The sequence below is a fragment of the Hemicordylus capensis genome, chromosome 2, assembly GCF_027244095.1.
Source record: "Hemicordylus capensis ecotype Gifberg chromosome 2, rHemCap1.1.pri, whole genome shotgun sequence".
Classification (NCBI taxonomy): Eukaryota; Metazoa; Chordata; class Lepidosauria; order Squamata; family Cordylidae; genus Hemicordylus; species Hemicordylus capensis.
Window position 1 is genome coordinate 271,739,965 of NC_069658.1, and position 25,294 is coordinate 271,765,258.

At 41.9% G+C, this 25,294-nt stretch overlaps 1 protein-coding gene across 11 annotated transcripts in view; it reads left to right on the top strand.

Annotated features, from left to right (window-relative positions):
• Positions 1–25,294, top strand: part of PTPRG (protein tyrosine phosphatase receptor type G) — a 799,529-nt gene that overhangs the window by 719,886 nt on the left and 54,349 nt on the right. For all 11 annotated transcript variants that reach the window (XM_053287905.1, XM_053287902.1, XM_053287906.1 and 8 more), the window contains 2 exons: positions 5,845–5,936; positions 24,182–24,278. In XM_053287905.1, coding sequence (XP_053143880.1) covers positions 5,845–5,936; positions 24,182–24,278 — 189 coding nt within the window. The remainder of the gene's footprint in view (positions 1–5,844; positions 5,937–24,181; positions 24,279–25,294) is intronic.

A 25,294-nucleotide genomic window follows, 5' to 3' on the forward strand; every position in this document is an offset into this window, starting at 1 on the left:
AGTAATTTTCTTGATTTTCCCTTTCAGTTTTCTTTTCACCAAACTCCTCATTTTAGAAAAGTTTCCTCTTCTGAAATTCAAAGTGTCTGTGTTAGACTTCCTTGGCGATTTTCTCCTCGCATGTATGCTGAATTTGATCACACTATAGTCACTGTTTCCTAAAGGTTCTACAACACTGATATCTCGTACTGGGTCCTGTACACCTCTCAGGATTAAGTCCAAGATTACATTCTCTCTGATTGGTTTCATGACCAACTGTTCTAGGACACAATCATTCAGCTTGTCTAGAAATGTGGCCTCTTTGTCATTACCAGTGACTTGGTTATCAAGCCAGAGGTTGCCGGTTCGAATCCCCACTGGTCTGTTTCCCAGACTATGGGAAACACGTATATCGGGCAGCAGCAATATAGGAAGATGCTGAAAGGCATCATCTCATACTGCCTGGGAAAGGAGCAAAGATAAACCCCTTCTGTATTCTACCAAAGACAAACACAGAGCTCTGTGGTCGCCAAGAGTCGAAAAAGACTCGATGGCACACTTTACCTTCTATATGTGGTTAATTGAAGTCATCCATTTTTACAGCTCTGTCTCTTTGATGCCTCCCCGATTTCCTTCTGGAGCTCCCAGTCACTGTCCGCATTTTGATCAGGAGGGTGACAGCACATCCCTACTAGCACCTTTCCTTTCAGGCCTTGTATTGTCACCCACAGCGTTTCTGTGGAGGACTCAGATCTTCCTAAATTTTCTAACTTGTGGGATTCTATCCCTTCTTTAATATACAGTGCTATTCCACCCCCAATTTGTCTCTGCCTGTCCTTTCTATAGAGTTTATATTCAGGAATAACCGTGTCCCACTGGTTCTTCCACAATGTTTCCATTATGGCCACTATATGTTTTCACTAGCAACCAAGCACTAGCTTTCCCATCTTGGCTCAGAGGCTTCTGGTATTGACTTACAGTATAAGCACGTATATGCTGGATCTCTCTTTTGGCCATTTGATCTCTTTGACTGGCTAGCACATCCTTCTGTCTGCTTTTTATCTGGTTCTACTCTGTTCCCTTCTGTTTTCTCTTTTTGTGGAAATTAGTGGAATTTTTATGGAAATTAGTTTGTGTGGAAATTAATTTATTGTCAGAAATGTTATATACATTCAAAAACTGATTATTAAAATCCACATGGATAGCATGGTGATATTGTAATCAGTACATACTAGAAGAGTGATTTGCTATAAACTTTAAACTCAACAATTCCCCAGATTTTACTGGCAATAGTGTTCCACTGGACTAGCTAAAGAGATGTCAGCATGAGTACAAATCGTCCAATTCTGTAATTATGGTTCAAGGGCATGCACAAAAATTATTTAAAATTATATTTTAAATATAGACTGTTGCAGTCACACCGCAGAAGTCATGAAACAGCAGTTTATTGATGATGAATTCAAGGCAAAGCAAAGCAGGCAAGGTATAGACAACTGGAGCACAAATGGAGGAGAACTCCTCTTGAATTTGCTAAAACACAGCATAGAGCCCATTTGAAGGCCTGTGTAGTGGCAATACATGCATCAAGGAAACAATTTTGTTCTTCCTGTATTGTGTCTGCAAGTTCTCATCCAGCAAAACTGTTCCAGATTGTTAGGAGTTTAACTCAAGCCCCTTCTGTTTTAAATCTGTTTCCAGAAACAATGTCTCACTGTGACACATTCAGTGAGTTCTTTGCAGATAAAATTCCTTGCATTCAGGCTGATCTGGACTCCAATATCTCTGCAGGGACAGTTAAGGAGCTGTCCAGCCTCCCTCTTGCTAGATTAGCTTGGATTAGTTTCAATTTGTGACTCCTGAGGATGTGGAAAACCTGCTTGGAGAGGTACAGCCAACCACCTGTTCTGTGGATCCTTGCCCAACTTGGCTAATTTCATCTTGCAAGGAGGTTGTTGGAGGTGGCCTAATTGACATCTAGATATTAATACCTCATTGATGGAGGGCAGGATGCCACCTTGTTTGAAAGAGGCGACGGTTAGACCCCTTCTCAAGAAGTCCACTCTGGATCCCTTGATGATGGATAATTATAGGCTAGTCTGCAACTTCCAATGGTTGTGTAAGATGATTGTGAGGGTGGTGGCTGACCGGCTCCAAGTGATCTTGGAGGAAACTGATTATCTAGACCAGGCATCCCCAAACTGCGGCCCTCCAGATGTTGCTGAACTACAACTCCCAGCATCCCTAGACACAATTTTTTGTGGCTGGGTATGCTGGAAGTTGTAGTTCAGCAACATCTGGAGGGCCGCAGTTTGGGGATGCCTGATCTAGACCCATTTCAAACTGGCTTTAGAGCAGGCTATAGGGCTGAGGCAGCCTTTGTCAGCCTGATAGATTACCTTAGCCGTGGAATTGACAGAGAGAGTGTGACTCTTCTGGTTCTTTTGGATCTCTCAGTAGCTTTTGATACCATTGACCATGATATCCTTCTGGATCACCTGAGGGATTTGGTGATAGGAGGCACTGTTTTACAGTGGTTCTACTCATATGTCTCAGGTAGATTTCAGATGGTGGCTCTTGGTGACAGTTGCTCTTCAAAACGGGAGCCACTGTATGGAGTCCCTCAGGGCTCCATTCTGTAACCAATGCTTTTAATATCTACATGAATTCCCTGGGTGAGGTCATCAGGGGATTTGGTGCTGGGTATTATCAGTATGCTGATGACACCCAAATCTATTTGTCATCAATATCAGGAAATGGCATTAGCCCCTTAAAACTTATTTGTTTTACTTATTTGAGCCCTAAAAACCTATTTGTTTGACCTGGCCTTCCAAGGTTTTTAAATTGTTCTTAAATATTTTTAGCTAGTTTTAAATGGTTCTGAACTGTTTTTAATTTGTTTTTATATTGTTTAAGCCATTTATTTTAAATGGTGTTTGTTTTTTACTTTCTGTGCACCGCCCAGAGCCTTTGGATGCACAGTATAAAAATGTAATAAATAAATATAATAAATGCCTGCATACAGGCAGTGATGGGCTAGATGAGGGATAGTAAACTGAAGCTGAATCCAAGCAAGGTGGAGGTGCTTATTGTTGAGGACATGATCTGCATGATGGGATAGAACTTCCTGTTTTAGATGACGTTGCAGTCCCCCAGAAAGAACAGGTTTGTAGCTTGGGAGTGCTCTTGGACCCTGGTCTCATCCTTGTGCCTCAGGTTGAGGCTGAGGCCCAGAGCGCTTTTTACCAGCTACAGTTGATTCAACAACTCCGCCCATTCTTTGAGGAGAACGACTGGAAAACAGTGATATAACCTGATAACCTCCAGGTGGGACTACTACAATGCACTCTATGTAGGTCTGCCTTTGTATGTAGTTCAGAAACTTCAGTTAGTTCAAAATGCAAGAGCCAGGTTCGTCTCTGGGGTTCCCCAGAGAGACCACTTTGATCTATCTATCTATCTATCTATCTATCTATCTATCTATCTATCTATCATATTTTTATACTGCCTGATATGTATATCTCTAGGCGGTGTACAAAATTTAAAATATTTAAAAGTTACACATTAAAATACATGACAATAAAAAGAATAAAATTATTAAAACAATTTATATTATTTTAATAAGATTAAGAACCTCAATAAGGAAGGTTCAATTAAGAACCTCAAGGAGGATCTTGGGGTTCTTCCTGAAAACAAACAGAGAAGGAGATGCTCTTATTTCAGCTGGAAGCTTATTCCAAGGCATAAGAACATTATGCCTGTTCTTAAACAGTTGTACTGCTGCTGATATGCTGATATGTTTCCAGACAAAATACAAAATGCCCGTTATTGCCTTTAAATCTCTGGATGGCTTAGTTCCAGGTTACCCACAAGGTCCCCATTAGTTATTAAGATCATCAGGAGGGGTCTATCTTCGGGTGCCACTGGTTCATCTGGTTGCAACCTGGGATTGGGTCTTCTCAGTTGTCCGTAGGTTGTGGAATTTTAATTGTAATCTGCTTTTAAATGAATTTACTCCCTGTGGATATGAGAGGTTTATCTTCCTTGGAGGCCTTCAGGAGAGCCTTAAAAACATATCTTTTCACCCTAGCTTTTGATGATATCTTATTTTAATTTTAAGCTGCTTTTAAATTGTTTTTTATTTTAATTGTTATGTGTGTGTTTTTTAATTTTTAATCTAAACCCCTGCTAACTGAGCAAAGAGACTTTTAAAGTCTCTCACTATCTTTTAAAGTGGTGATTCTCTTATATTTAGTAGGGGGAGAGCAACTGGCCCTATCCAGCACAGCATGCCTCCAGTGGCTGTTATTGGTATCTGCCTTATGTTTCTTTCAGATTGTGAACTCTTTGGGGACAGGAGACCATTTTATTTATGTATTTTTCTTTGTAAACCACTTTGTGAACTTTGGTTGAAGAGCAGTATATAAATATTCAGCATCATCCGTTTTTGTTGTTGTCATAGTAAACAACCCTGAGCCACTTTAGGAAGGGGGTATATAAATCAAATGAATCACTTGTATGGGTGATTCTACTCTACTAATGCAAATACTGACCTATCCTTAAAATAGGTCAACACAATCCAATGGAATTACAAACTCTTTTGGCTAGGCCTCTATTCAGTAGTTTTCAGTAGTCTGATCAGAGATGCTGGATGTGATGACAACAATGGTTGACTTCCTAAGGAAGCATCCATGAGCCAGGCAGATGTGCCTGTAATGTGGAAAGCTTTCTTAACTATTCAGCAATCAGCACAGAGTTGTGATTGATGTACTTCCTCTGGAAACGCCCTGTACCACCCAAAAATATGACCCTGAGGTATAACCCTCAGGGCTGTATTTTTGATGGTGCAGGACATTTCCAGAGGAAGTAGAAATCAGAGAAAATCCCACAACCACCTCCCCCCCCACCCCCATATGCTGCCAGGGAAGCCTTCTGTAGCACAAGTGCATCTTCCCAGCACATGGATGTTTCCTTAGACAGGATGTCAGCCAGTGTGCTCTAGTAGCAAAATTCCTCACTATTGTTTGTCAGTATCTTATCACATTGCATAGAGTTTGGATAATCAATCCAAAGATGCAATGTATATATGTCACAGAGCTAGGTAAGGTCTTTTGTCCTGCTATTTGAATTATCTATGATTAGCCACATAGCAAAAGGTAATCGGATGCAGATTTGCTATGATTCTCAACCACTCTGTAGGCAAACCCAACCACTACAGATATATTTATGCCACCCACATCAGCCTGGATATGTCTGAGGTCCAGTCCATCTTGTTTTCTCTGTGTTCATGACTTTTCATGCTTTCATCAGAGTCTTTATAAAATAGAACTTAATAAAACAATTCTTTCTGTCCATTAGAATCAATAAAACAAGATATTGGCAAAACAGCAGCAACAGATGATAAGTTGGTGGTGATGAGAGAGAGTGATATTGTTGAAATCTGGGGTAATTGGTAGGGATGTGCCTGAACCGGTTTGGGCAGGCAGCCGTGCTTGTGCTGACGCTGCGCGCAGGCTGTTGGGGAAAAGGAAGCAGCTGTGCATGATCTTTTGCACACCAGCACCAGTCCCAGATAAGCTGTGGGGCAGCGAAGGACCAGGTAAGAACCCGTGCTCCTCCTTTTAAAAGAAACTGATCCCCACTCCGCCCGCGGCTGCCAAGCCGGCTCATACACATCCCTAGCAATTGGTCATATCAGCATGCACTTTGCTGTGTGTTAACTGAATGCACACTGTTGGGAACCAGTTTCAACGCTTTGATAATTAGCACACTATAAAGGATGTTATTACAGACTTGATAGGAATAATGCTAGCTCTGTCGTGGGACCATATTGATTGTAGAGCTGAATATCTTTTTTTCATTTTGCAGATGACATGGAAGCCATTCCTGTCAAACAGTTTGTTAAGCATATCAGTGAGCTGTATGCCAATAACCAGCATGGATTCTCAGAAGACTTTGAGGTATGTGTTAGAAAACTTGAGTAAACAAAATTCTCCCAGTATTAAGTTCCCTTGTTCTGAGCAGCCTTGGAAGAGCAATAGGTGAACTGCACTAGCAGGATCCTGTGATATGAAGGGCTTGGTACAAGGGGCTGGGAGAGTTTAGGTTGCAGAAGCCCTAGGGCTTGTTCGCCTGCTGGTGAGGAAGGAAGGAAGGCCTGAGGCCTGTAGTGAGCAGATGGATTTATATTTATTTGTTTAAAATATTTATAACCCGCCCCTCTAGTACACTGCTGCTCATGGTGGCTCACCACATTGGTAGGGAGACATGGGGACTGCACAGGAAGAAGTTGCACACCAAGTGAGTGAGTTCCTGTAACCTTGCAACCACTAATTGTGTGGAGGACAAGGGCAGAGGCTGTGGCTGCAGTGCAGGCATGGCAGACTCATCATGTCCTGGTCATCCAACTCTGAAAGCTTCTTCAACACATAGACACATTTCAGATAACACGTTCTAACACAGCAAAAACACTGGGAAAGTTCATGTGCTGTTTTGCGATGTAAATATGACTGTGTGGGTCAGCCATAATTCTGCCCACTTCAGAACAAGTTTTGAAGTTGAGAAATTGTTTTGTGTTTTTTTTAACTTGGACATTGCATGTAATGGCAAAAGTAGTAGTAGTAATAGTGGGATCCCTACAAAGTGATAACAATAACCATGGGGCTCAATACTGAGACCATGAAAACTGAAGATGTTGGCAGCTAAAACACAGGAGACAGGCTCTGCAGCTGTGTTCGCAACCAACTTATGTGTACTCTGTGGGTTCATAGTCATGTGGCTTATATCAAAACAGTTTCAGGCTTAATGAGTGTGGCAGACTAAGGCTCTAATCAGCAAACGCAGTTATTCCAAAAGCCAATATTAACAGTTCTGTTTCTCTGTGTTCCTTTCACCCTGCTTGCACTTGGGCTTTGAAAATACTGTCAGGAAGGAGGGATCTTCCAACCCTCTCCGCCAAAAATAGTGTGCAGCTGTTGTGCTTTCTCTGCCGGGGCAAGAGGAGAGAAATATGGTTTGGGGGCTTGATTTGCTTGAGTCTCGAAGACTTTAAAGTGCCATGACTGAGTCAGAAACGGCAGCTCTATTTACAAATAAGAAATTGGCACGAAATTGCTGGTTTGATACTGAATGCCCCTTTGACAATGTAATAAGGCAAATATTGCCACCATTGTCTTTCACGTGGCCCTTTCAAGCTTGTTCTTCCTGCCTTTGGATTCTATCCTTTGTGATTGGCTGCAGTGTCTGAGAACTCAAAAACCAAACCAAACCAAAGAAGCATAAAAACCCTATTGTGCCAGTCATTAAACATTTTGCATTCATGAGGACAGCGGCTGTGCGAGGTGTTAAAGTGATTTAGTAAAATTGACTGTTGGCTGGATGACTGAACAGGAATATCGAGGCATTTAACAATGTTGATGGTATTCAGGACAAACATTTATCCCCGAGAGGGCAGAATTTGATGGGAATGATCAAATGCAGTGCCATCTCCTCAATTATTTATGAATTGAGACCCCAGTGCTGTTCATCACAGCTGGTTTTGACACCATTTAATTATTCAAAATAATCAGCTACACATCTGTAAACTTGCACTGACTTAAAGTGGGCTTCGCTTCATCTGTCTCAGAAATCACTGCCATTAACAACAAGCAGGCATCTTCTGTCTGCTTTGTGTAAAGGAAGGATACATTATGGAAATAGCCATTCAGAATACGTAATCTGCTTTGCTTGACTGCCTGTTAGCTACTCAGTAAATATTATTTTGCCTGTTAACTTTGATTTCTAAAGTTGGGTATGTTCACTAAAGGGCAGCAGCATAAATTTATAACTGTAATCTCAAAGCCAAAGTCCCTTTATTCCTCCGTGATAAACTTGGAATGGGGCCAGATCATAGTTTTTAAGGCTCCTGTGACAAATGCAAGGCAGCTTCAGGTTCTTATACTAACCACTTGCCACATTCCTGATTGCTTTTGATTTACCTGGTCATTCTCTAAAAAGTTACTTATTGAAAATTAGCCATGAATTTATTTTAGTCTGCAAGTTGCCAAGAGATCTGTTCATAAGTAGCCAAGCTCAATCCATACAGTAGTTCTGACACGGTCAGATGAGGCCCGGGGAAGAAGGATGAGCACTGGGCCATTCGGCACTTCTGTCCTCTCTCTGCGAAGTACTCTCAGAAGCCATTTCTGACTGTCAAAGCCGAACATAATGAGCTGGGAGTGTTACTAGGCCTACAGTATTGGCTTTGAAAAGCATGTGATGAGAAACATAGTGACAGAAGTTATGGCTGTCTATCAAGAAGCTTCCACCATGCCTGATAAGATCACTGGGACATTCATTTTGTCATAGATTGCTGGAACAGCAGCAGCTGATATCGAGCTGTATACATTGCTGGTACTGAAGTCTTGTAAATGCTTCTTCCTATGTATCAGGTTCCATATCTCTTTACTAAGGCATATAAATACAGGGGTCTAAAACAGGGGGTGGGGGGAGAAGGAAATCCAACAAACAGCATGTCATGTGTGATTTTGCAAATATTCAGAACTTACAATCTTCTGAAGACTAGAAATCCCTTCCCCATGTCAAAACCGCAATGATCTATGATATGCTTTCAAAAGTTGCACAGTTAATAGAGTAATGTAGAGTTTTGTCTTTATTTTGGACTTTCTTGTTTATCCTGTTCCCTGACTTAGAAGACATATTTCATATGCAACTCAGACCCAGCATTTTGGCAGCCTACTAAGGGATTTGGGCATCCATGCCATTAGGGAATATCTGTGTGAGACGATTCTTTGCTTCTCTTATGCAGAAGTCTCTCTGCTCTTTCCTTCTGGGAACTTTAATCTAGCTCTTACTGGACTAACAGAAGGAGGAGTTTGTTTTAGTTCTGTCCTTCACTTCTCATGAAAGAGGATTAGGCAAGGAAATTCCTGAGGAGCTGGCACGGAATGTTTGTAGTATACTACATATAGTGGATTTTCAAGTCCAATTTTATTCGCTTGCCTCAAATTTGTTGTTAAATTGGTTGTCTCTACTGCTAGAAAGATTAGCAGTGGTGAATATAATCTTCTAGCCTTGCCTTCTGCCTGTGGAAGCACAAAAGTGGTGATTCTGTTCCAGTATCCTCCTCCTCCTCCCAGTAGCTTTAAATTCTAAGAAAATAGCTACTAGTCCATGAGAGTCCAGTGAAAGAATTCTGTATTTGCTAATATCACTTTTACATGATATGTGATATTTTGGTGTGTGTGTGTGTGTGTGTGTGTGTGTGTGTATGTGTGTGTGTGTGTAAAATAGGGACAGGATCCTTAAGGATATTTCCCCAAAAGAGTGAAGGCTAAAGGATTACTACTACTTAATGTGCATTTAGTGCTTTAGAGTATTCCAAGCAATTCACATACATGATCTTACTAATCCTTACAACAGCCCTGTAAGTAAGGTCAGTAGTATTATCCCCGGTTTGCAGAGTGGCTAGGGGTGAAATATTAAAATTATTGAGCCTGTATGTTCACAGGTATTATACCCTGATATACCCTAGGGATGTGCACGGACCGGTCCGGAACTCATTCTAAGGGCCTCCGGACCTGGGGCTGGTTCAGCACTTGTGGGGGTGGATCTTTAAGAGTGGGAGAGAGTGTACTTACCCCTCTCACCGCATTTCCCCCTCCAGCGCTCCCCACTTTATAAGCATTTGGAGCGGCAGGGTACCTTCCTGCTGCCCCCTACCACAAAAGGCTTCAAAAGCCTCACTGCATGTGCATCACATCCTGAGTCGCGTGCGTGCGCATGCTCAGTGAGGCTTTTGAAGCCTTTTGATGAGGAACAGGGATAGGGGCAACAGGAAGGTACCTTGCCGCCCCAAATGCTTACAAAGTGGGGAGTGCTGGACGAGGGAAAGCGGCGGGAGGGGTAAGTACACCCTCCCCCGCCATTAAAGAGCCCCCCTCCCCATTGCCGGACCGGTTCCGTACACACCACTAATATACCCCTGATAGGCCTTGAAGACAAACAGTGGAGTGAGGTTATCTCTATAATATTTTCTTTCTGAGCTTCCTAGGGGTATCTGACTGTTTGCTACTGTAAATTTCCAGAATTCCAGAAGGAGAAATACTTCATTTGAAAACACTCCTCATCCAAATGACTTACTCCTCCATCATGCAATTTCACAGCACCATCTGTGGACCATTCGTTGCAATCTGTGATTAAAATTGCATCTTTTGTGATCACCTAAAAAGTACTTTTAAGATGGTTTCAAAAGTCATATTTGAGATACATAGAAAGTGTGTTATTTAGTTTAACCCTAAATAATATTTGTCTTTGCCTTTAAATTTGCTTTGGCTCTAGACCCCTGGTTTTAATTGGATTTTATTTGGATTTTAACTGGACTTACTTTATTTATTTATTTGATTGATTGATTTTTATACCGCCTTCCAAAATGGCTCTGGGCGATTTTGTAGGACCATGGTCCCCTATAGATGAGAATCCCATTATTTGCACTGGTTGCACTTTCTAGAACACCTTTCCTTGGGCTGGTTGAGATGAAGAGCAGCTGCTACATGAGGACAGGGTCATGCCAAGAGCACACCCACCTGACGTCACTGAAGGAGGTCCTGACATGTTGTTGGGAGTGATTCGGATCGTGGAATGAGAGAGGAGTGATTCGGATTTGCATTGAGATGTCGCTCAATTGCATCAGGATGGACCCCATCCGCCTCGTGTAGCAGCTGCTCTTCATCTGAGCTGGCCCTTTTGCACTGAATTCGGAGTTCAAAGCACTAGGCAAGGAACAAAAACCATCTTGAATGGATACACAAGCAGGCTGTTCTCCCAAGTAGCCAAGCCTGGGCTTGGCTGCCCGTGAGAACCACCAGAGTCTGTGCGGATCCCAGTGGTGCTGCGGCGCTAAACCCAACGACGAAGCCCAGTCCTTAGCCAAGGTTAAGGGCGCACACACTCCCTTAACCCGGCTCCCAGGATTGTGTGTCAGTGCGAGCTGCTCACGCTGACACAGAAATGGGTGCCTAGAGCACCTGTCCCCTGGGGGAATCCCCCAGTGTGCTGTGCTCGGCACACAGTGCACTGTGGGATGATCGGAGGTTGGGACAACGAGTCCTGGCCTCTGTTTGCCCGCACTGCTGGGAGCAGCACAGATAGTCATCGGTGGGCCTGAGGCTTGTGCGCAACAAGGCTGTGAGTGGTTGTATGTATGTTTCTGTGTAAGACTTTTGTTTCAGAGTTTCTGTAGATTGACAGGGAAACTAAATTGCAGTGTAGATTTCAGGGTCATAACTTGTTCATTGTCGGAGTTATATCAGAGTGTTTTTGCAGTCAGCCATTCTGGTGAAAGTTCTAGCTCATTATGTCACACTAAAAGAGATAAAGCAATTGGAGTTTACATATACATTTAGCAAAAGAATATTTGAAGTTTATAAAACTAATCAGCAACTTGTTTCAGAGGGACATTGAGACTGAATGAGTCATTAAACCTGGGTGTATTAAATCCCAATCAGCATGGACAATATAATTAAAAGCTAAATTAGCCATAATGGCACAGAGTAGTTTTAACTGTGACTAAAGGTTGATTAAAGCCGAGTACATTGGATTTCAGAGTTGTCGACAATACATTCCAATGGAAAAAATAATAACCGTAGCTATTCATCTTTAAACAAAATTAGTGTTCTAGGAAGTTAAACATTACGATTGTCAATGGGGGTAGCCAACTTGAACCAATTTGACAAAAAAGTGAATAAGGAAAAAATGATTCAGAGCTTATGCCACAGCAATCCTAACATAAAACATTTCCAAAGATAGACTTCAAATGACCTCTTTAATGAGAGAGAGCTTTAGAGAGCGCCGCCTTCTACATGATCCCCACCGCATGTTAAGGTCATCTGAGGAGGTCCGTCTTCAGTTACCACCGGTATGTCTGGTGGTGACTCAAAGGCAGGCCTTCCCTGTAGCTGCTCCTGGACTGTGGAATGCACTCCCTGCAGAAATCCGTAATCTGAATTCGTTATTTATTTATTTATTTATTCAATTTCTATACCGCCATTCCAAAAATGGCTAAGGGTGGTTTACACAGAGAAGTAATAAATAAATCAGATGGATTCCTGTCCCCAAAGGATTCACAATCTAAAAAGAAACATAAGATAGACTGTCACTGAAGGTTCTGTGCTGGGCAGTGGGCATGGATAGGGCCAGTTACTCTCCTGCTGCGAAATAAAGAGAATCACCACATTAAAAGGTGCCTCTTTGCCAAGTTAGCAGGGAAGAGCCCTTAAGACCTATCTGTTTGTCCTGGCCTTCCAGAGTTTTTAAATTGTTTTTTAACTAAATGTTTGGCCTGGTTTTCCAGGGTTTTAAAACTGTTTTAAATGTTTTAATTGTTAATCGGTTTTATATTGTTTTTATAGTTTTTCATTTTAACTGTTAATTGATTCTGATTGTTTTAATTTAATGTAAACCGCCCTGAGCCATTTTTGGAAGGGCAGTATAGAAATCAGATAGATAGATAGATATTAAACATAAGCTAAAACACAACCAAGCAATCGGTGTAATACACCATCCTCAGTGCTCATTTCATTCAAATTGAAGGACTTCAGCTTTTCTTTCAAAACTTCTGGCTCATGGATCCACTGATCCAATGGTCCTATCCTAATAATTGATTTAACCAATAAACTCCAGACAAAAATGAATTCTTCACGGGGCCTGATAGGAATAGTTCTTTATTTTCAAAGTCCATCTCCTGGATGCCTTTCTATTGGTTTTAAACTGAGCTCAGCTGAAATTTTGTAATACAGTTTCATACAGCTTTTAAAACGCTTTAACATTTTTAAATCACAATTTCAAAATGCAAAAAAAAATTGAAATCCACATCCTTTCAACTATGTTTTCCATTACATTTATGTGTGTGCAGGAAAACCTCAGTATTTGCAGGGGTTCTCTTCTCCACAATTACCGTGGATACAGAAACCACAAATACTGCATCATTGGGGCAAAAGAATTGCAGGGGTTAGGTTCTCGGAGGCCCAAAAATTGGCAGAAAAAGCCAATAAAAAGGTTTTAAAGGGCAAAATAAAGTTCCCTACCATACTCTGCGGGCCTCCAGCAATGCCCCCCAAATAGTTCACTTTTTTCATTTTTTCCACAATTTTCCTTTAGCTTTTAGAGTAAATGAGCCACAAAATGGTTCCGTTTCACAAAATGGTGGCCAGAAATGATCTCGGCAGTCATTTCAGGCTTCCTCTGATGTGTGGATACGCAGAATCAACCTCATGTGGGGTGTCAATCACCCAACTGCAGATAGGCAACACCATGGGTGCTGAATCCGTGAATATGGAGGTTCTCCTGCATGTGTGTTGTGGATAGGGGATGAGTGAGGAAATAAACATTGAACAATTGCTTACATTTTTAAAAGTGTTAATGAAAATGGCATGTTTTTGCTTCAATATAAAGAATATACATTATGTCTAACAGTCCGAGGTCAGTACCAAACAGTCTGAGGCTTACCAAATTCCACTCTTATGAAAGTGCGCAAACATACAGTCAGAACTAGAGAGAGAGAAACCTCAGGTGGTACAAGGAAAACTCTTTTCAGCTTTATTTAGGTTTCGTTGTAGATGTGACAGTGCAGACTTTTCCATGTTTCTGGACTGAGCTTATATCTTTGTTAGATAGACATAAATCAGTTTTTGAGTTACTTATTTAAATTCAATTTATTGTTTGCAGAAACATTCAGCTCAGGGATCACTAATTAGCAGAACATCTGGTCAAAAGGGGTATAGAATTCAACAATCTAAAACATTTAAAAGGACCAGACTTCTCTACAGAATCATTGAGAGTGGCAATACCAGGACCGAAATGTAATTTATTAGTAGTAACCTGTTATCATCCTCTTGATCAAAGTGGTGATGTACTGGAGAAAGAAATCAAGTAAGCATCCAAAGTAGTGATGAGTCCCGCTTGCCAGGGAAGGCTGGCACCCTCCCAGCTAGTCTAGGTAGGCCCAACCCTTGCCTCCTACTTGATTATGCTAATTAATAAAAGACAAGAAGGAGATTCTGGTCAGTATCTTTATTCGGCTGAGCAAAGCTGCTGGGTGCCCACTCCCATGCAAGAGGGAGAAATGGCACACCGCAGAAGAAGTTACAAGCAATTTTATACCTTTTGACAACAAGCAGTAACAAGCAGCAAGCCCCCCAATTCCCCTTTTTGGCAAGACAATGCTATTGGCCATATTCAAATACGTTGTTTCTCCAGACATGTTATCACACCACCTGTTCTCCACTTCCCGTTTTCCCCCATTGTGGTCTTGCAAACTCAAGTGTTTCTCAAGTGCTAGCATCCTGCTCCGTCTAGCCAATTGTCTGTGGCTTTGACACAGAAATACTTCTAGAGACATTTAGAAACTCCCTTGCTTGCATTTTATTCCTTCATTATTTATTCCCCAACAGCTTAAAACAGTTTCTTACAGAAAACAAAATGACATCCCTTATGCTAAGGGTAAAACACAGCTTTTTTTGCAACCCCAATAGTAGAAAGTGTAAAAAATAATGGTTGACTGCAGTTACCCTCGCATAGACTGTATAAATTCATGTTCTGGTCATCAATAATGCCTATTTCAAGGCATTAGTGTACCTTGAAATAGTTGGTCATAGAACACCAGAGGTGAGGCCACTCTGAACTAGATCCTATGTAGTACCCAGGAACTGGTGCAAGGTGTGGTGTTGAATGAATAAGGAATAGTGTCTACGTGCCATCCAATTTAACATAGATACACAAGTGGAAAATTTCCAAGAAAGTTCAACACAAACACATTTGACTTCAAAAGAGGAAGCTTCTCAAAAATGAACGGAATGGTGAAAAGCAAACAAAGGAAAAGTCAAGAGGGCCAACTCTTTTCATAATTAAAGATAAAATATAGAAGAAAAAGCCTTGCTGATGGAGAATTGGCATAGCTTCCACAAATATATGTTCTGCCTCACCAACCATAATTCTTTGAGAGTGTCAACAAGCAGGTGGATATAGGTGATTCGTTTGACATTGTATGCTTGGATTTTCAAAAAGCTTTTGACAAAGTCCCTCACAAAAGGTTGTTCAGTAAACTTAGCAGTCATGAGATAGGACAGGTCTTTTATGGATTGGAAATTGATGGAAATACAGGAAGCAGAAAGTAGGAATAAATAGATAATTTTCACAACTGAGGGAAATAAGAACTGGTCCAGTATTTGGACCAGTGCCTTTCAACTTCCTCATACGTGATCATGCTTCATTCATGAAGCAGCAAGGTGGCAAAATCTGCAGATGATACCAAGCTATTCAGGATGGTAGGAACCAAAAAAGACTGTAAAGAGCTCCAAAATTATCTCTATGAATACGACAATATGTATATACCTCTTTCCCAAAGCAGTTTACAAAGATATTAATTAATTAATTAGTTAGTTAGTTAGTTAGTTAGTTAAATGGCTCCCTGTCACTCAGTATATCTCCATATTGGGTGAATGGACAACAAAATTCAATATATTCAAAATTCAATATAGTTCAATATAAACAAGTGTAAAGTGATGTGCATTGGGGCAAAAAATGAACTTCATATATACATTGATGGGGTCTGAACTGTCAGGGACTAACCAGGAAAGAAGTTTTGGGTTCATGGTGGAGAGCAAAATGAAAACGTCAATGCAGTGTGTGATTGATTGATTGATTAAGTGCCGTCAAGTCCGTGTCGACTCTTAGCAACCACATAGATAGATTATCTCCAGGGTGATCTGTCTTCAGTTTTAAGGTCTCTCAGGTGCATTCATTGCTGTCGTAATTGAGTCCATCCACCTTGCTGCTGGACATCCTCTTCTTTTTCCTTCAGCTTTTCCCAGCATTGTGGACTTCTCAAGGGAGCTGGGTTTTCACATAATGTGTTCCAAGTAAGATAGTTTGAGCCTGGTTATTTGTGCATCGAGTGAAAATTCTGGATTGATTTGTTCTATGATCCATTTGTTTGTTTTCCAGGCTGTCCATGAAATCTTCAAGAATATTCTCCAGCACCAAAGTTCAAAAGTGTCAATACTTTTTCTGTCTTGCTGCTTCAAAATCCAGCTCTCACATCCATAGAGTGTGATGCAGAAAAGGCAAATTCCCTCCACCAGGGGAAGCAAAAAAAAAAAAAAAAAGGCAAATTCCAAGCTTAGAAATGTTAGGAAAGGGATCCAAAATAAAATCACTAATGTTATAATGTCCTTATACAAATCCATGGTGTGGCCACATTTGGAATGCTGGCTAACATCTCGACTGAAGCTGTGTGTTTGCTTATAATAACAGGGTGCATGCAGTGCTAGCCCCTGTACTTCCAAAGTATAGGTGCTCTTGTGTTTGTGTCAGAAGCACACGTGCAGAATTAGTCAGGAGTCAGCCACTTTGTACAGTTCTGGCCGTCGCTTGGAAGAGGTGCAGAAGCCAGCCAAACTGATCAGGGCTGGAGTACCTTTCTTATGGGGAAAGACTACAGTGTTTAGGGTTTTTAGTTTAGAAATGGGATGGCTAAGGGAAGACATGATTGAGGCTTATAGAATTATGCATGGTGTGGGAGAAATGGCTAGAGAGAAGTTTCAGAACCAATAGTCATGCAATGGAACTTACTGACCAGAGATGTATATCCCGCTCTTCCTCCAAGGAGCCCAGAGTGGTGTACTACATACTTAGGTTTCTCCTCACAACAACCCTGTGAAGTAGGTTAGGCTGAGAAAGAAGTGGCTGGCCCAGAGTCACCCAGCTAGGCTCATGGCTGAATGGGGATTTGAACTCGGGTCTCCCCGGTCCTAGTCCAGCACTCTAACCACTACACCACGCTGGCTCTCGTCTACACACAGCCAGAATTTTGCAAACACCAATAGGAATTCACAGAGTTGTTCAAATTTATATATTAATGAGACAAGAGTCAATTACAAAGCTTGCCTTTATTTTCAGAAGATACAAAATGCCCTGAGCACCAATCAGAAGGCATCATGCGGCTTGACTCCTCAGGCAGCCAATCAGTGTGCCCAGAGGGTGGAGAAGTATTTTTCTTTTAGCTACATGTATTCTATTCAGTAATCTGTTGCAGTTTGTTTGTTTGTTTCTTTAGACATTTGTCCCAAGGGGGATTCTGTAGAATGTGGAGGAGGAATTAAATCTACTTAAGATTTCCTTGTTTGTATGAGAGAAGCAGCTATAAAACACTACTCAGAAGAATCCAATCACCATTTTGGTTAGAGAGTAGGCAGGCAGGCTTACTGGCTGTTTGTAAATTTGATCTTTTGCTGGCTTCTTTGTGTTTGTTTGGAGGAATGTATCCTCTGCTTTCTCTCCCTTGCTCTCTGATCTGCAAAGCATTGTGGCCCTTTCTCAAAATGACATGCCATAAAACATTGAAAAGAACAGCAAACTGTAAGACTGGTCTAATTAGATTAGAAACTGGCAAAAAAACCGAGAAAGTTCTTTTAGGGCATATGCATGGATTTCTGAGCCCAAGCTACTTTTTAGTTAAATGCAGAAGTGGCTTTCCATGTGAATGTGGTGCACGTAGAGAAGGAATGGATTCTGTTGGAAGGAAAATAATTTTTAAAATCTATGCAGAGAGCTAACTAGGTTTTTCTCCTAATTGTAGCCAGTATCTGTAACATTAATATGTCCACTGGCGGTTATGGTTTACTGGGGAAGGATTAAGGAAATGATCTCTCTAAAAACATTTGCTGCTTGCTAGGAGGACACCCAGGCTAAGTGATGGGCACCCAAGGTGGGCAAGAAACTGCACCCAGCTTTTCAGCAGGTATGGAGTAGGAAGAGGGTGTCCCTATGCATCTTTGCTTTCCATGGTGTCCTCTTAAGTTACAGGAGATCGTTCATAGCTGCAGCAAGCATTATTGAAAAACCTGTGATTTTTCTATTATTTATGTGTGCATTTTTTTAAATAGGAAGGCAGAGCTGCCCTTGTAACTTCAGAATGCATTTGTTCTCCACTTTTGTAGTTGGTCTCGGCTTTAGCTGTAGCTTATATAGATTTATTTACTTTACAAGTATACAAATGGTTACATTTATCCTCCCAACAGACCTATGAGGAAGGTTATGCTGAGAGTAAGTAACTGTCCCAGAGTCACCCAGTGAGTTTCATGGCTGAATAAAGATTTGAACTTGGATTTCCCTAGTCTAATTCAGCACACTAACTATTGTACCACTCTGGCTCAGAGTTCTTTCTTCTTCTTGTTGAAGTTAGTTGTATTTGTTTTTGAAATTTTATTTATTTATTATATTATTAAATTCTTATACCACCTTTCATTAAAATAATCTCAAGGCTATAAAAATGTTTCAAATAAATGTTGGAAGTGTGGACATTTTGAAGGCACATTTTTTCACATGTGGTGGACCTGTGGGAAGGCTAAAGCCTATTGGGATATGATATATAATGAATTAAAGAAAATATTTAAAATGACATTTCCTAAGAAGCCTGAATCCTTCCTGCTGGGAATAACACAAGGTACAATATCTACAACCAATTTAACATTTTTTATGTATGCCTCCACGGCGGCTAGAATTATATATGTACAGAGATGGAAGTCTAGTGAACTGCCTTCAAAAGAAGACTGGCTGTTAAAAATTTTGGAATATATGGAGATGGCAAAACTTACAGCACTATTAAGAGATCAAAACTTGGAATGTTTTAAAGAAGATTGGAAACCATTTTTGTTGTATCTAAAGAATTACTTTCCTACTATGGACTTGACAGCAGGGTTTGAAATTTAGTATAAATCGCAGGTTGGTTAGATTAATTATGTTTGTAAGGGTTTGAACTTATGTTTTGAATTATTATCATAGCAAGGGTAAATTTTATAGTTGTTGATTCACAAAGAAATGTGAGTGGGAAGTCCACCTTTTATGTGTGTATTTTTAATGAATGATAATATTGCTATTGTTAAAATCAATAAAAATTGAATTTGCAATAATAATAATAATAATAATAATAATAATCTCAAGGCAGTTTACCAAACCTTTTAAAATAATATGAAACCATGAAAAAACCTACACAATAAGAATTAAAATGGAATAAAAACATAAAATACTACACAATAAGAATTCAAATTAAATATAAAAATACAAATCTAATTTAAAAATTTAAAAACATGTACAATATAACCATAAGCTACAAAGTGATAGCAAACAGGATGCTCATTTAAAAGCCTGGGTAAAAAGCCAAGATCTTACTTGCTTTCTAAAAAGTATTTATATTTCTAAAAACTGAAATAATCAGGCAGACAGAGCTGTGCTGGTGACTTCAGAATACATTTACTCTCCACTGAAGCAGGCTTTTGTAGCTGGTCTGTGCTTTACTTGTGGCTTATACAGTTCCGTGTGTGTGTGTGTGTGTGCGTGTTTGTGTGTGCTTGTGCCTGCCATGTTAGATACATATCTACACACTACTGTAGTCTTGTTAAGCACTATAAAGCAACTGTTTTCCATATTTCTCTATATCGCTTGTGTGCGTGTGTGTGTTTGTATTTTGATCCTACTCATTAGCTACAAATCAGCACTTTGCCAGTTATTGCTAAGGCACCCCCCTAGTCCAGGCTCCACCTCCACAGCTGCCTACAGTTGGCTCCACCTCTCAATACCTGTGGCCCCACCCACCACCCAGTCTCAGGAACCACCAGCCACCAGTGATCCACATAGCAAAATGCTCTTCATGTTATAGCCATAGCATGGAGAATTGTACTTAAGGAGGTTGTTTTCAGTGTTATGCAGTGGAGAGTGTAGTGTGTGTGTGTGTGTGTGTGTGTGTGTGTGTGTGTGTGTGTACACATACATGTGCATGTCTGCACTGGCCCTTTATTTCAGCCACTATGTTACAAGGGGGATTTTTCTTTTACTCCAGGGCTGGTAGGGTCGTTCAAAGAAATTACAGACACAGCAAAAGTCCAATAATAAAAGCTTATTAAGGGAGATTGAGAACAAGGGATAAGTGAGCATTCTCATGTTACAGGTGTACCCACGTGTCAAAACACTGATTTCCTACAGTTTAACACTTTTTGCTAATAAAGACCTCATTCTCACATCAGAGCATCTAAACCCCATTTGTTGACATTAGAGAGTTTAATGATCAGTCACATACATAAATCTACTTTGATTTTTTAATGGTTAAGGTTTTTATTAGTGAAAAGTATTAAACTGTAGAAAATCAGTGTTTTGACACGCGAGTACATCTGTCACGTGAGAATGCCCACTTATCCCCTGTTCTCAATCTCCCTTAATAAGCTTTTATTATTGAACTTTTGAATGGAGGTGGACAACCAGACCTGAAGATGTGCCTAGAATTCCCAGGGAAGACACGAGGTATCAGACCAGAAGAAGACTTCCTAGGTGGGGATATGCATATGAAGGCAGGCAAAGGATCCTGGGGTTTGATTCACTGTAACTAAGGGTGTTCTTAGCCTGGCAGACCTGGGCCTAGCTGGGACTGAGTGATCCTGGGGGATCAAATTGATGAATGTACTTCTGAGGAATTCAGGAAGGAATGTATTCAAACATGTTCAGCAAACCAAAACAGGCAAAGGAGCTTCTGATTTTTCAGTCTCAGGAAGGCTAAGAAGCTCTCAGTCCAGAAAGTCAACCTTAGGTATCAACATTACTCTGCAAACACATGAAACCCGCTGCCAGGGTTCTCATATATGTGACTGTTCTGATCCTTCCTTTTGCCAGTGTGTGCACCAATGGCGTAACTATAGGGGGGCAGGGGGGGCACGTGCCCCGGGCGCCACCCCGGCGGGTCACGTGGGGGGCGCCAAAAAGTGGCCTCCCCCCTGCCGCCCCCCCCGGATCGCCCCGTGTGGCGGCGGGGCCAGGCATGCGGCGATGTGGCGGTGGTGAGCGGCAGGCGGCGGCGGGTCGCCCGCCTGCGCAGTTGGGAAGCGACGCCGGGCCAGAAGGCAGGCTCGGCACCGCTCTGATTGAACTCCTCCTCTGATTGAACTCCTCCTCGGCTCTGATTGAACTCCTCCTCAACGCTCTGATTGAACTCCTCCTCGGTGGGCGATCCGCCGCCGCTTGGGCTGTGCTACAGCGGCCCTCGCCGCAGCCAGCCACCGCCGCACTTGGCGGGCGACCCGCCACCCACACCATCGCCACGCCGCACGCCCGCAGCACTCGGCGGGCGACCCGCCGCAGTCGAATCGCCGGGCGACCCGCCGCCGCCACAATATGTCGCCTGGGGGGCGCCGCTGCGTCCTCACAGGTATGTCGGGGGCGGGGGGGCGCAATTTCAGGGCCAGCCAGAGCTTGCCCTGGGCGCCGTTTCCCCCCGATACGCCTCTGGCGTGCACGTATCTTTCCTGTACTTCAAAATACAGGTCCTCCATGCCAGCACTGCGTGCAGGGGTGTGTGTAAAAAATTGCCACTGCCTGTAACTACTGGGTCCTTATACTAACCATTAGACCAAACTGTGAAAAAAATACTTACAATAGAATGACGTACAGGAGAACCCTGTTATTCACGGGGGTTCCATCCCAGGGGAGGGGCGTGGATAGCGAATCCATGAATAATAGGCCATTAGGGCAATGGGAATCAAGGGGGTTAGTTACCTGGACACCAAAAATTGGCTAATAGCTGGTTTTGCCCTGTTCCCCTCCCAATGGCCCTGCACAGTGCCCAGCCATGCCCTATTGTCATCCATGGTGGTGGAAATCATCTGAAAATCGTGCGTTTTGCCCTGTTTTTGAAGCCATAAAGTGACTCTCAATCTCTCCAGCAGTCAAAATGGTGGCCAGAAATGACCTCGGAGGTCATTTCTGGCCACCTCCTACCCTGGCCTTAACTCTTTCCCCTCTGTTCTCACCCCCTCCGTGTATACCAAGTTCAGGTGCTAATTACCTGACCGTGGATACACAAAACCGTGAGTGCTGGACCCACACTTAACAATGTCCTCCTGTATCAATGTTTTCCATATGATGGTTTGGCCTGTTGTTTTCATCTTTTCTATTTGTCCTTTTCTTCTGGAGAACTTTGGGGGTGGGGTTTCTTCTGATGAAGGGGAAAACCAGTCATTGCTTTATTGCGACACATGCCTCCAATTTTGAATTTGTGATGCTTCACATCTTCAAAAGTATAAAGGTTTGGGGGCAGGAAAAGGTGCCAGAGTCAATCCCTGGAATCTTCTTGTAGGACTGGGAAAGACCCCTGACTACTAAAACGCTGGAGAGCCACTGCCAGTTAGCTAGCTGGACTAGTAGTCTGTCTTAGTATAAGGCAGCTTCTTGTCTCCAATTGCTGTGCAGCTCCTTTATGAAACTTCTGCATAATCCTGATTTCTTATTACCTCTGCTTTTTTTCCTAGCACTTCTCTTGATAATCTTCTTCTGACTCTTAGCTCTTTCGCCTTCTTTGAAGCGTGCTGTACTAATGACTTGTCTTATTAGGAAGCTTCATTAATATGTGAAGCCCAGGGTATCAAACAGTTTGTCATATTTGTTACCTCCTGGAAGGCTGGGGATACCAGATAGGATGATGATGCCCTGCAGAATTCACTTTTGAAGAAAATTCAGATAAATATATCGAGCAAGTGCTCATAGAAAAGGCAACGAGCAGACCATTATTATTAAGAGCAGATGTGATGTGCAGCCCTCAGTCACCGAAAGGAGGGTTGTGGAGGGCTGCGGGGACACAAGCAGCCTTTAGCATTCCTGTGCAGCAGGTTGCTTTGTACAGTGATCTTGTCTCTCCCAGAACCCTTTCTAGTTGTAGAAATCTGGTCCCGAAGATTACGAGCCCTTTTGTACAACTGGTAAGGGCTCAAGGAGGGAGAGGCGAAAATTGCTTGCCCTTCCCAACTTCCCACTTCTCTAGCAGGGGAGGCTGTGTATCATGTTGGTGAGCAACGTTAAGACACTTCAAATAAATGCAAGATTTTAAGGCTCTAATTAAAGGAGGCACAGGAAGCTATAGCTTCTGCCTGGCAACACTAGTCTGGAACACAAGCTCCCGACTATTGGAACTAGCTAGCACAACAGTGTTGCACTAGTGCAACATGTTTATACTAGTGGAGCATGTGTCTGAAATTATGTCAGCTTCTGTGTTTTCCAGTTTAAGGTTTTGTCAGACTTGGCTATTGTTTTAAAATACCAAAATTAATGTAACACCGGCAATATCTGCAAAGTAACCTATGACTATAACGTGGTCTGTGATAACCAAGAAATCATCATCACCTTGCTGCAGAAGAAACTGGAGATAGCAAAAAGGTTTTGAGAAGCTATACATTGTGTGGCTAGATGGTGTTGATGTGCTGATTTCGATTATGTTGCAAACACCATTGTATTTAACATTTAATAGATAAGACATCTGCCACACTTGCTTAATGTTATGTTTTTGTGACCTATGGATTCATGTAGTCGATTTCCCCACTTCTGGGGTATTTTGGTGAATGCTGCATCTTATATAAATGCCGCTGAGCAGGATCCAAACTAAATCGGTTATGACTTAGAATCACTGAAATAAATGAGACGCTTTAGTCATGACTAACTTAGGTGCCATTAATTTCAGTGGGATTAGTCATGACTAACTTAGTCTAGATCCTGCCCTCTGACTCTGCTACGCTCTGCTCCTTGGTTACATTAGGATTCCTCTGACATATGATACATTCAGTTGGTTCTAAACTGTAGATTCTTGCTGTTTTAAATGAATTTCATATGCTCTGAGCAGGCACTTGACCTATTTCTAGGCCTATGGAATAGCCACTGTGTGTGTCCCAAGAGGCCTTGATTTGGGGGGAGGGGTCACACAACTGGTCCAAAGCATCTTTTTTATTTTACAGGGGACTATTTTCGATTGTTTTTCTGTTTTCTGAAAGGACCCTGATTGCAATTAAGCCCTGGGCTAGCAAAATGCCTATGACCACACTGTATTTGTTTCTAGCTGCTGTTGAGGAAGAGCTAGACAGATATAACAGCCTTGCATGCGTTTTTGCACCAAAGTGAATTTTAATCAACATGGACCTTATCAGATACTGGGAATAGACAATATCCTTAATAGACCTAGAATACATTTAAACAGTATTATGCATAAAGAAGACTCACGGGGGAAGAAAATGAATGACACTCCTGGCATTTTAATGTGTTGTAAATGAGCTGTTTGTGAAATGAGACAAACAAAATATTTTGCACTCATCCGACTTCTTCAATTTAATTGTTTGCTTAACAGGAAGTGCAACGTTGTACAGCCGACATGAACATCACTGCCGAACATTCCAATCACCCTGACAACAAGCACAAAAACAGATACATCAACATTTTAGCATGTGAGTAATAAAGGCCTTAAGAGAACAAAAAAGTTCACCTTTTACTAGTATAATAATGTCTGTGTACTCAGCATGAAGCTAGACAGTCACAAAAAGTAAACGTCGCTAAAGGGACAAGATGCTCCTCACAGGCATGCTTTCTGAGAGGGATAAGTTGACAGTTTGGCATTAGATACTCCCAGATTTGGGTTAGAAAGTAGCAATCCTGTCTAAAGATTTAGCAGCTGAATGTTCCAAACTAAATTACTGTCAGATTGGCAATGGTTTTTCCCGTGAAACACTATGGATGTGAAAGCTGGACTTTGAAGAAGCAAGCTAGAAAAAGTATTGACACTTTTGAACTTTGGTGCTGGAGAAGACGTTTGAGGATACCATGGACAGCCAGGAAAACAAATAAATAGATCATAAAAGAAACCAATCCAGAATTTTCACTCGAGGCACAAATGACCAGGCTCAAACTAACATACTTCAGACATATTAAGCAAAAACCCAGCTCGCTTGAGAAGTCTATATCGTTGGGGAAAGTTGAAGGAAAGAGAAGAAGAGGATGACCAGCAGCAAGTTGGATGGACTCGATTATGACAGCAATGAATGAACCAGTGAGAGACCTTAAAGGCCAAGTTGAAGACAGATCATCCTGGAGAGAATCTATCTATGTGGACGCTAAGAGTCGACACCGACTTGATGGCACTTAATCTATCCATCAGGACTCATAGAGGCTCTACACATGATTCATGTGAAAAGCCTGTGAGGGTTCTACGAGGAGAGCGGGCTTAGCTCACTCTCCCTGCTGACAAGCAGCCACTCACTGCTGGGCTGCTGGATCGGCCGCCCACATGACTACTGGCTCCATCACGGAGCTGGTAGGGGCTGCAGGGATTGGGGGCTGCCCGGCCCCTGGAAGTCCCAAGTTCTGCAGAGACCCCGACACCGGAAGGCTCATTTTAGCCTCCTGGTGGGGGTCTCCTCACAAGTCGCCATGGTGTGGAGCCACACCATGGTGACTCACGATCAGG